The sequence below is a fragment of the Vicia villosa genome, linkage group LG3 (assembly GCF_029867415.1).
Source record: "Vicia villosa cultivar HV-30 ecotype Madison, WI linkage group LG3, Vvil1.0, whole genome shotgun sequence".
NCBI classification, from domain to species: domain Eukaryota; kingdom Viridiplantae; phylum Streptophyta; class Magnoliopsida; order Fabales; family Fabaceae; genus Vicia; species Vicia villosa.
In genome coordinates this window covers 15,384,264-15,395,935 of record NC_081182.1, presented here as the reverse complement: position 1 = coordinate 15,395,935, position 11,672 = coordinate 15,384,264, and the positions used below count along the sequence as shown (strand labels likewise).

Genomic DNA, 11,672 nt, shown 5'->3' with positions numbered 1-11,672 from the left:
TGCATTGCAATGCAACTCTATTATGACATGACAAATTTTTTAAATATTTAATTATTAAATTAATGGTACATGTGGAGAACTCAATAGAAGAAACTACCATTGGAGATGGTCTTATGTCTGATATCTTTCCGTATAAACTTTAGTGCTGTAATGTTTGACAAAATGTCCCTCCCCCAAATTCTCAACGCAACGCCAACCCAATGGAATGAAATACTCATCATTTCATTCATTCCGAGAATTCCAACACTCTCTCTCTCTCTGACAAAACCTTATGATTATCGAAATCTACCACACCACACCACACCACACACTGGGTGGGTCCCACCTCTGTTCTTTCTTTACCCTTTCACCTCCGTCAATCAACAACATTATAATTATCAATTATTACTCTCTCTCTTCATCTGTCTCTAGCTGTCTACTGTCTAGTAATTTAATTTAATTAAACACCCATTATTATTATTTTTAAATTTTAATTATAGAACTCTCTCCTTATTATTCTTACTTTCTTCAACAACAACAACAAACTCGAATCTCCATCAACCTTCAATTCAATATTCTAGGGTTTCTCAACCGTTTATGCATTTCCCCCTCTCAGATCCACAATGTCCGGACCCCTAGATCGTTTCGCAAGACCCTGTAAGTACACTCACTCACTCACTCACACCTTTTCAATCGATTCCATTTTCTTAATTCTTGTTTCAATTCTGGAATTCGTTAGGTTTTGAGGGGTTTTCTGGTAGTGATGAGAAAAGGGAACGGAGATCTGATTTTGAGAACTCGGAAGATGAGAGGAGGACGAGAATTGGATCTCTCAAGAAGAAAGCGTTGAATGCTTCCACTAAGTTTAAGCATTCTCTTAGGAAGAAGAGTGGTAGGAGAAAGAGTGATGGACGTGTTAGCTCCGTTTCCATTGAGGATATTCGGGATGTCGAGGAGCTTCAAGCTGTCGATGGCTTTCGCCAGTCTTTGCTCATGGATGAGTTGCTTCCTGATGCTTTTGATGATTATCATATGATGTTAAGGTAATTTATTCATTTTCTACCGTGTTTCGACTGATCTTATGATTGTGTTTATTTTGATTTTGTTTAATTTTTTAGATTTTTGAAAGCGAGGAAATTTGATATTGAAAAAGCTAAGCATATGTGGGCTGACATGCTACAATGGAGGAAAGAGTTTGGTGCTGACACTATAATGCAGGTAAAATGCACCTAGAATTTGGGGCTTTTGTTTCTCAAGGTTCAATTACAAGGAACAAAATATCTACTTTTAGGGTTATATTCGGATGGATGATTTTGGAGAGGAGGGACGAGCATAATTTTCTTTTCTGAAAACTAATATAGTGTGCTTGTCCTGTTACATGATAATTTATTATGTTATTAATTTTAGGATACATTTGGCTGAATGATTTTGGAGAGGAGAGGTGAGCTTAATTTTCTTTTCTGAAAACTAGTTTAGTGTGCTTGAACTTTTGCATGATCATTTATTGTGTTACTACTTTTAGGGTACATTTGGATGTATGATTTTTGGAGAGGAGGGACGAGCTTAATTTTCTTTTCTGAAAACTGATTTAGTGTGCTTGAAATGTTACATGATCATTTATTATGTTATTACTTTAAGGGTACATTTGGATGGATGATTTTGAAGAGGAGGGTCGGGCTTAATTTTTGAAGAGGAGGGTCGGGCTTAATTTTCTTTTCTGAAAACTGATTTAGTGTGCTTGACATGTTACATGATAATTTATTATGTTATTATCTCAATTATATGTCAAAATTTAGATATAGCCCTCTAAAACCTTCCCTTCCATAGCCCTCTATTCGAACATATCATAAAGTGATTGATTGATTGCTGCCATTTGACTAATATAATATTTTGTTTTTTGCATCAGGATTTTGAGTTCAAAGAGTTAGATGAAGTTGTGAAATATTACCCACATGGCCATCATGGTGTAGATAGGGAGGGAAGACCTGTGTATATTGAAAGGCTTGGAAAAGTTGATCCTAACAAGCTTATGCAAGTTACAACTATGGATAGATATGTAAAGTACCACGTGCAAGAGTTTGAGAAATCTTTTGCAATAAAGTTTCCTGCTTGCACTATTGCTGCCAAGAGGCACATAGATTCAAGCACCACAATCTTAGATGTTCAAGGAGTGGTATGTTGCCAATAATTACTTCTCGCTGCGTTAGCTGTAAACTGAAGTCCTAAATAATTCTAAACATTTTTATTTTATGATTCAATTATCAGGGCCTTAAGAATTTTACCAAGGCAGCCCGGGATCTTGTCATGCGATTGCAGAAGGTTGACGGCGACAATTACCCTGAGGTGTGATATCTCATATCCTGTATATTGCTTTTGCTATTATTTTTTAATGTCGTCACTCTTTTATTGAAAAGTTCAAAGGTGATATGCCATGGTCTCAGTGATTACCAAAATTTTTGTGTGCTGATACAGACACTCTGCCAAATGTTTATTATAAATGCCGGCCCTGGATTTAGATTGTTGTGGAGCACTGTCAAGTCTTTTCTTGATCCCAAAACAACTTCAAAGATACATGTATGTTGAATACCATCCTCTAGCCATTTAAAACTATGTTTAATTATCATAGTATAAGTTGCTGACATTGCTTGATGCTTGGCTGGAAATTACTTAGGTTCTTGGAAACAAGTATCAAAGCAAACTACTTGAAGTAATTGATCCAAGGTACTTATGGCTTCATGACGTTTTTATTTTCTATTGACAAATGTATTCTTTAACAAGCCTAACTCATTGTGCACTTTGTAAAGTGAGTTGCCAGAATTTCTAGGAGGTACCTGTTCATGTGAATATGAGGGAGGCTGCCTTAGATCTGATAAAGGGCCATGGAAAAACCCTGAAATATTGAAGGTCATAGTCTATTCTTGGTTGATTTTTTTTGACAGATCTTTATATTGTACTTTTGCAGAAGTTATACTATACCGGTCTGACTTGTAATAAGCTGACAGTTGATTGTGTTTGCACATTTTGTAGATGGTTCTCAATGGTGAACCACGGCGTGCAAGGCAAGTAGTAAAGGTTCTCAACAGTGATGGGAAGGTTATTGCATATGCAAAGCCTCGATACCCAATGGTAACTCTTTGCATGACTGATTGTTACCTTGATCAAGTGGAGCTAATTTGGTGCTTAACACATTTTTCTCAATGGTCTATTTATCATATATCACTCTTACTTATGCTACTCCTGCCTAACAGGTAAAAGGCAGCGATACATCTACTGCTGAATCAGGGTCAGAAGCGGAAGATATAGCTTCTCCAAAAGCAAGGAAGAGCTATTCACACCTTAGACTGACCCCTGTTCGCGAGGAAGTGAGTCTTGATCTGTTATACAAATTTCTATTACTTAAAATATATATTACATAATATGTAATAGCTAATCTGACAAGATATTGTGGAAAAAGGCTTTGGCTGTTGTTTGTTGCAGTCCACAATATTTAAAGATATTGTGAGATGACATGTAATCAAAGTATAACATTAAGAAACCTGTTTTGAGAATTTTTCCTGTTCTGTTTTGGTTATAATTCTCGTTCATATTGTGTTTTTATCAGTCTAAGGTGGTAGGAAAGACAAGCTTTGCAAGTAATTTGTCTGGGTATGATGAATACGTTCCAATGGTAGACAAACCTGTTGATGCTGAATGGAAGAGGCAATTATCTCTACAGAGGACTCATACCTCAAAAGGTTGGTGACTTCTTGGCATTTATTGATGCACCCTTTTGATGTATCTTCTTATTTTTCTTATTCACTAAAGTTTCACCCAATTGCACAAATAGGGTTATGATGATTGTTTCTGGACTATGCCACTATAACTTAAGGTTTAGCATTTATGGTTGTATAAATTATTTATATTATATTTTGCTATAGCGTTTTTGGGGTTGGCCACCACACAATGTTAGCCAAGATTCCAGATTGACAACTACGGATCATTCATATAGCATTCAGGTTTCATTTGCATGTAAATTTCAAAAAAGGCTTTAGATGAGGGTGTCTGTTTGAGATCAGGACAACTCCTGGACTTATATTTAAGAGTTCTAGCTTTTAGGAGATTTAGTGATTGTAAGCATTGCTTATTTTCTTGATGTGCATTATTTAATATTATTTTCTCGAGCAAAGATTAAACAGGATTTTCAATACAGGAACGCGTCCTCTTCCTGACATACAGAATACTCCAGAAGGAGTTAAAGCTCGGATTTGGGTAGCACTGACTGCCTTTTTCTTGATGGTATTTGCTCTTTTCCGTCAATTTTCTTGCCGCATGACCAACAAACTTCCTGGAATATCATCTAATGACGATCAGAGAACTTCAGAACCAACTCTCGAGACAAGAAACATGGAAGTTCTTTCTCCATCAACCCAAGAAAATACAGAGGAAATTCTCCTTCCCTCCTTGCTAAAAAGGTTAGGTGAGCTTGAAGAGAAGGTTGACACACTCCAATCTAAGCCATCTGAAATGCCATATGAGAAGGAGGAATTGTTGAATGCTGCTGTATGCCGGGTGGATGCTTTGGAAGCAGAGTTAATTGCTACTAAAAAGGTAGGACGGGTATTTTGCTTAACACCAATAAAGTGCAGTCATGGGAAACAAATTTTATGATTGCCAAGTATATGTCTAAAGCATTGAGATACATCCCTTTCTCCTCCTTTTTTCTTATTCTTTGTTTGTTTTTGATTGCATGTTGCTTTCAATGTAGTAGAATAAGTTACTGCTTTCTTGGAACCTAATTTTGTGTTTTTAAAAATTGTCTTGCCTAAGTTAGGCCCTAATATTTGATATGTCTGGATTATGAATAGGCTCTCTATGAAGCGTTAATGAGGCAAGAAGAGCTGCTTGCTTACATTGACCGCCAAGAAGAAGCCAAGTTAAGGGTAAGTAGGCATCTGTATCTTCTTAGCAAAGTTAAAATATTTAAAAAAATGGACAATTTTCAGATTTCTGATATGTTTGTTTCCATCTTTTGTTGTGTTTCATTCAGAAAAAGAAGTTTTGCTGGTGAGGTATATGGCTCATAGAAAGATACTCCACAAATATACGCCGGTGAAGAGGATGTTTCTCAGAGCGCGGTTATACTTAACTTACGGAATGTTGTACCAATGATGTAACCCTATCCACTGTTTTTCAGTGTTCTATGAGTAAAACTAAAGAGATAATTACTTCACATGTGTGTATATCCATAATAGCATATTTGCTAGTTTGTTAAACACGAGCTCTTTCAGTTTTTGTTTGTAGCCATCTTTGTGTTACCCTTGTATCTGGTTTGTTTTCCTGCGTATAATGTCCTCTGGTTTTTGTATATCTGCTTTCTGCAGAAGTAAAACTTTGCTCAATTGTTTATTCTAATGCGAAACGTACAAAGGTACTCTGTTTTTAATTGTTTTTAATCCAGCAGAGCTTTTGAGGCACCTAAAAACAAACACAGGGTTTGGTAGTAGGTAGTGTCACTGTCAAAAGCCAATATCTTTTATAGAATCTATTTGCAGGGTTTGGTCAAAAGGAATATATTGGACACTAGGCTATGACATAGATGTGTTGGCTCATTATGAATTGCTGTTTCCAAAATGATGACTGCCAAAGCAGATGTGTCAGAAATCAGAATAAATAATTTATCTGTTATTTAGACACTTTAATATCTATCTTAACTGTTCAAGTATAAAGTAAAATCAATTGCTTATATTATTAAAAATACAGGTAAGAAAGTAGCATGAATGCATGAAATATACTTGGAGAAATCCTCCTTTTTACATTAAGTTTGAAGATTGCACATAGGCAAAGGTGTTACAATTACAATGATAATGAAAACCAAATGTTACTACGAATGGGCTTGAGACTCAATGATGTAACATATACACAATTGTCAAAATATAGCAAACTTAGAAGAATAACAATACTGTATGAAGAAGATAGGTGAATTCTGCATGCATTCAAGGGGGCTGATAATATAGATAGTCTCCAACTTTACAACTCGATCACATAGCAAATGAAGTTACTAACGGAAGCAGAACTGTAATCACACACAAACCCGATTAAGTTTGTGAACAAAAGCAAGCACTCAAGGAGAGTCTATAAAAGAAGAATCTTATGAAAATGCACAACAGATGTAACGTACCAACTTCTTCTTCTTTTTCTTCTTGTCAATTTGAGCTTGAAGACCATCTTGTCTAGCAAGAGCATCATCTAGTGCCTAAAAAAACCATATACATTGGTTATTCAATGAATTTTTCAGAGAAAGTAAACAAGTATTATCAAGAGCGTACCTTTTTGGTTGCACCCAAGACTTGTTCAAGACTAGTGACCCTGGTGAGAGCATTATTCAGCATTTCTTCTTTTTCTGGAGACATGACAGGTCTAGCACTGAGAACAGCAACCTTCTCTTCAAGTTCAGCCATGCGTTTCATTATGGTCATGTAGTCATTGTTTGAAATGGCAGGTGCTTTCAACATATTGTGTTCATAATACACTGAGTTGCCACCATAAAGTGCTGCTTCTGTGATTTTCCTTGGCATGCTACTTGTCATGCGAATCATGGTTACGATTCCCATGACAAGTGCCATTATTCCACCAACAAATTGACTGCTAAGTTTACCAGAATAATTTTTATTATTGTTGGAGAAATCTGCCAGCATAAGAAACAATAATCTATTAAGCGAGTTTATGTACTAAGTTGTTTATCCAAACATGACGTGAAATGATATAATACCTTTAGAAATTGCATATTTATCATTTTGCATTGTTTTCTTCCATGATGAATCAACTCCTTTGTCAAGTACTGGAACAAAGGAATCATACTTATAAACACCGCATTTCTTTGCAACCTGCAATATTAAAAAAACTTAGCAATTGAATTAGAGATTTTGAGTTTAATTTCATAAAGTAATGAAACTTGTTCTAATCCTGTTTGAAAAGATAAGCAAACTAGGAAGGTGATTTCCTAAAACTTACAGCATAGGATTTGGGTGTATCCGTGGATAAACAATGAACATCATGTGTCTCTGGATATGCTTCTTTGAATCCCTTCTGATATGCAGTTTCATCTTGGTTGACTGTTTTCTCCTCGATTCCGGCTAAGACCGTTCTTGCGCATTTCCCAACACCATTTTGAGCCAGCTAATTTATTGAAAGAAAATTATCACTATTGTTTTTCTTTGCTGTATTAATGTTATTAATATTAACCATGTCGCAAAGCAAAACTACCTTCAAGATCTCTGGATCATTCCATGGACCCTTGTCAGATAGCATGCAACCGCCTTTATCTGCACAAGTACAGGTACCTCCCAAGAACTCTGGAAGTTCACTGGCATCAATGATTTCTAGCAACTTGCTCTGGTACTTGTTACCTAGCACCTGGTGAAAAAATCATTAACATGTTCAGTTCCTTGCATAACAAGTTAACTAAAAATGAACCATTGGTCAGATTTTGTAAACAGCCTATAAATACTTACATGGATTTTTGAGGTGGTTTTGGGATCTAGGAATGATTTAACAGTGTTCCACAAGAGCCTAAATCCAGAACCAGCATTGATGATGAACATACGGTTCAACGACTGTATGAAGAAAAAAAAAAGGTTCGATTAGGGTACAATTAGAAGTCCATTTAAACTATTACCATGCTTATGATATATACGACTATCTGTGCAAGATGGACTATAGTGCAGAGCCTCAAATTTGCCACGGTTAAATTGTGGCTAAATAGGACTCCTAATTGTTTTGCCACGATTAACCGTGACTAACTTACACAGAACCTTCAAAAACTTAAGACGATTCTGATAGTAGTTACCTCAGGATAGTTGTCACCATCAATCTTCTGAAGCTTCTGGAGGAGATCCCTTGCAGCTTTGTTCATACTTTTAAGACCCTGAGTACCAAACATTTAGTCAGCAACTATGCGAAACCTATTTCAATATGAACAAAATAGTTTTAAGTAGAATTTTGTACACACCACTCCTTGCACATCCAAGATAGTTGTGCTTTGATCAATGTGCTTCTTTGCTGCAATTGAACATGCAGGCAACTTAATAGCAAAAGTCCTCTCAAACTCCCTGACATGGTACTTGAGATAACGTTCGACCGATGTTACTTGCAGCAGCTTGTTACAATCAACCTGACCCAATCTTTCAATGTAAACAGGTCTTCCTTCTTTATCAACTCCATGGTGCCCTTGAGGATAGTATTTTAGAACTTCATCAAGCTCCTTAAATTCAAAATCCTTATAACAGAATAAACAGTTTATGGTAAGATACATAAATGGAAAAAGTTATGTAAAAGTCCATGATTTCTTTTTCACTTGATTATACCTCCATGATAGTGTCAGCACCAAACTCCTTTTTCCACTTCAGCATATCTGACCACATTTGTTTTGTTTTCTCTATGTCATACTTTCTTGCCCTCAAAAATCTAAACCATAGTACATTAAAATTATAGGCTCATTAGAACATTGAAATCAAATCAAGACATTAAATAAAGCTATTCATGCTATAATCATACATATATAATACATGTATTTGATTTTGCATATGATTTTGAAATTGGAGTCAACTCTAAAATCGGAATCCAAACATAGAAATTTACAACCAAATCATGTCTGACTAATCCAAATGTGATTCTAGGCTATGAAGCCCTGACATAGACACCACACATGACACGAACATAAACACCATACTAATTTGAAATAATGAACGTAATCACGCGTGTTGATGTCAGGCACTCACACGTGTCTGACACCAAACCCATCTTTTAGATATTCTAGGAGGGACAAATGCCGAATTGAATAAACATATGCTAATTCAGATATGATAATTACCTTAGCATCATATGAGGATCATCATGCTTTGAGGGTAAGAGCTCTTCCAAGACGAGTGTTTGGCGAAAAGCGTCAACAATGGTTAACTCTTCTGCATCAAAATTATCTTCAATAGAAATTGACATAACCCTGCTATGCTTCCTCCCCTTCTTGGTGAAGGAGTTCTTGAACTTACTAGAGGCACTCAATGCCACCTTCTTAATAGACCCAACCCTTTTCTTCTTTTCATCCTCAGAATATTCCATTTCATAACCTATCAAGAAAATCCTCAAACTCATCATCCATATTCCAATCATTACAAAACATACAAAAATCGACGAATTCAATCAAACTCACCGAGTTTAATAGGCCGGTCAACAGGCGCAGACATGAGGTCACACATGATTGAATGAATGAATATTGCAAGATAACTCGAATGATATCAAGAATCAAGCACTAGCATACATATTGAGGATTATTCATGTGCACCTATTAATTATATATATACCTTTTCAACCAACATCATCAAAAACAAAAACAACAACATGCATGTTAGAAAAACTTAGAAAAAACAATCAAGAATGAAATGAATGGAGAATGTTAAGAGAAGAGATAGGGATAGATACCTTTGACAAACAAGAATGTAGCTAGGTAGGGGTTTGAAAAGGAAGAAGAAAATGCAAATATATCAACAGAAAAATCGGGTATATTGAAAGAGTCTTGTTAGGTTTGATTTGGTGTTTGCGAAATGCATGCCACTCCGTTCATTCATAATCTTATTTCCCACGTAATCTTACCAACTCATCATGTATAAATATTTGTTACAAGTTTATTTTAAGTTGTTAAATGTTGGAAAAAAAAAACAAGTTATAATATAAAAATAGTATAAGTATTGTGTGTGATTAATTGATCTCTTCAAATTTACTGCCAACAAAAGTCAGCTGTTATATGGTGCTCAACCACTATGTATATTTAACGTGCTTTACAGGAGGGATTGAAAACATTTATTAAAGAAAAAGGGACTTGTCATCCAAAATAGCTTTGAGAATAAATCACACATGTCCAATTTTTTATCATTATTAGACTTAGTAAATGTTAATAATTTACTGAATTTTTTTCACCAAGATATTTTTTTGAAATTGTTCCTGTTAAACTAAAAAATAAATAAATAAAAAATGGAAAGAAAAGTGAATTTGAATTTGAAAAATAAGAGGAGGAAGATGAATATTTTTCGCAGAGTTTCTCTCGGCTCACAAAGTGTAGAAAATCTTATTCACTTTGCAACTGATGGCTGACGTGTTTGATTCGACCATGTGCTATTGGGTTCTTTGCCAAATTGATAGCTGACATGTTGTCGATTTTTATGGTAATTGCTCCATGTTCTTCTAGTGTACTCTCTATGACCAGATTCACCATCCATGTTGCTTGACATTCACAAATAGAAGCAACTACGTACTCTGCTTGACATGATGAAAGTGCCACTACTGGTTCTTTTCTCGAACTCCAAGCAATTGATGCACCACCTAGCATAAACACATAACCGGATGTAAATTTTTGATCCTCAACATCACTACAGAAACTTGAGTCGGTGTAACCTACTAACTTGCATTCTTTTTCTTTATCAGCTGTAGGAAACAAAATGTCATAGTCGAGAGTTCCTTTCAGATGATACCTTAGTATCTTCTTCGTCACTCTTGCTTCTTCTTACATATACTCCATGTTTAGTTGTGTACTTCATAAATTTCTTCTTCCTTAGGAAACTGTCAATCTTCTTATACCCAACTCTTAGAGATTGCTCAAGTCCATATAGGCCTTTATGCAGCATGTACACCTTTCTCGCTTTGCCATGTTTCACAAACTCAACTCGTTCTGCAACATAAACTTCTTCGTCTAAGGGGCCATTCAGGAATGCACATTTAACATTCATATGACACATGTGTCGACATCTAATATAACTTGACACAAATTTAACTATTTCGACACAACCTTCCTTCTATCGAGCAACCCGCTTCGACACAAGAAATTACAATTTAACAAAAATGTTAAAAATATTTTCTATTTTCAGAAATACATATCCGAGTGCACGATTTCTTCATTTTATCTAAATTAAATTCGGAGATGTATCTGCAAAGGTGTTTTAAGGTATTTTCGCAGATACATCTCAAATTAACTTTTTTAAAATTCAAAAAATTCATTCGGAGACGCATTGTAAGAACAATAGTTGATTCTGCATCTGACCTTTAATTTTAATAGTAATAATACATTGCTTCTCAGAGAAGAATTTTTTACCCTAATGATTTTTGTTTAGTGTGCACCTTTTGCTTACAGGTTCTGACTCTAATAGTATGGCGTGTGATGTCATCCGTTTCTAGAATTATTAAATTCTAACCATAAAGAATTACAAAGTGTGCTTTACAAAGACAATTCAAATCTAGAAGGCTCTTTTACAATGCTTCTGATAGATTTCTCATCAAATTGCTTCTAACTCTGACTCTAATAATGGAGCTTCTATAGATTATCAAGCTCTTACATTTGGTATAAGTTCTGAAGACAAAGTTCTAGAGAACAAGTTCTGAAGATTTTGAAGATTAGGCTCTGAAGACTTTGATTCACCATTTGATCCTTCTAAGCATGCTTCATCAACTTAAATTATGAGGCTTATGAAGATTATAAGATAAGATCAAAGGTTTTATGTGAGATAAATAGTACATGTTACAAATAAAAAATTCCTTCCACTACGCTTGTTTTGTGGCGCAAGGACAATACTATAGTACCATTTTTTCTCCCATCTTCTGCTGACCGTTACGAAGAATACAACTAAGAATTGCGTAATTCCATCTTCACCCTTCAACGAATATTTTGATAC

The 11,672-nt window shown here is 35.3% G+C and overlaps 2 protein-coding genes across 2 annotated transcripts; one reads left to right on the top strand and one right to left on the bottom strand.

The window, feature by feature from the left end:
* The first annotated feature begins 274 nt into the window (after nt 1-274).
* On the top strand, nt 275-5,401 carry LOC131660405 (phosphatidylinositol/phosphatidylcholine transfer protein SFH8-like). The gene is made up of 14 exons (XM_058929650.1): nt 275-636; nt 719-1,022; nt 1,098-1,197; nt 1,886-2,152; nt 2,245-2,322; nt 2,452-2,553; nt 2,651-2,700; nt 2,784-2,883; nt 3,007-3,105; nt 3,228-3,341; nt 3,581-3,713; nt 4,169-4,566; nt 4,824-4,898; nt 5,006-5,401. Exons 1-14 carry the CDS (start codon nt 603-605, stop codon nt 5,024-5,026), a joined length of 1,875 nt encoding a protein of 624 aa, XP_058785633.1. The 5' UTR covers nt 275-602; the 3' UTR covers nt 5,027-5,401.
* A 312-nt stretch (nt 5,402-5,713) lies between these two features.
* On the bottom strand, nt 5,714-9,550 carry LOC131660406 (phosphatidylinositol/phosphatidylcholine transfer protein SFH3-like). The gene is made up of 13 exons (XM_058929651.1): nt 9,433-9,550; nt 9,164-9,314; nt 8,828-9,080; nt 8,322-8,421; nt 7,967-8,233; nt 7,805-7,882; nt 7,470-7,571; nt 7,222-7,371; nt 6,970-7,134; nt 6,728-6,842; nt 6,285-6,643; nt 6,137-6,211; nt 5,714-6,031 (listed from the first exon to the last, which is right to left on the bottom strand). The coding sequence occupies exons 2-13, from the start codon at nt 9,207-9,209 to the stop codon at nt 6,017-6,019; spliced, it is 1,725 nt and encodes a 574-aa protein (XP_058785634.1). The 5' UTR covers nt 9,210-9,314; nt 9,433-9,550; the 3' UTR covers nt 5,714-6,016.
* Nucleotides 9,551-11,672: the final 2,122 nt, after the last annotated feature.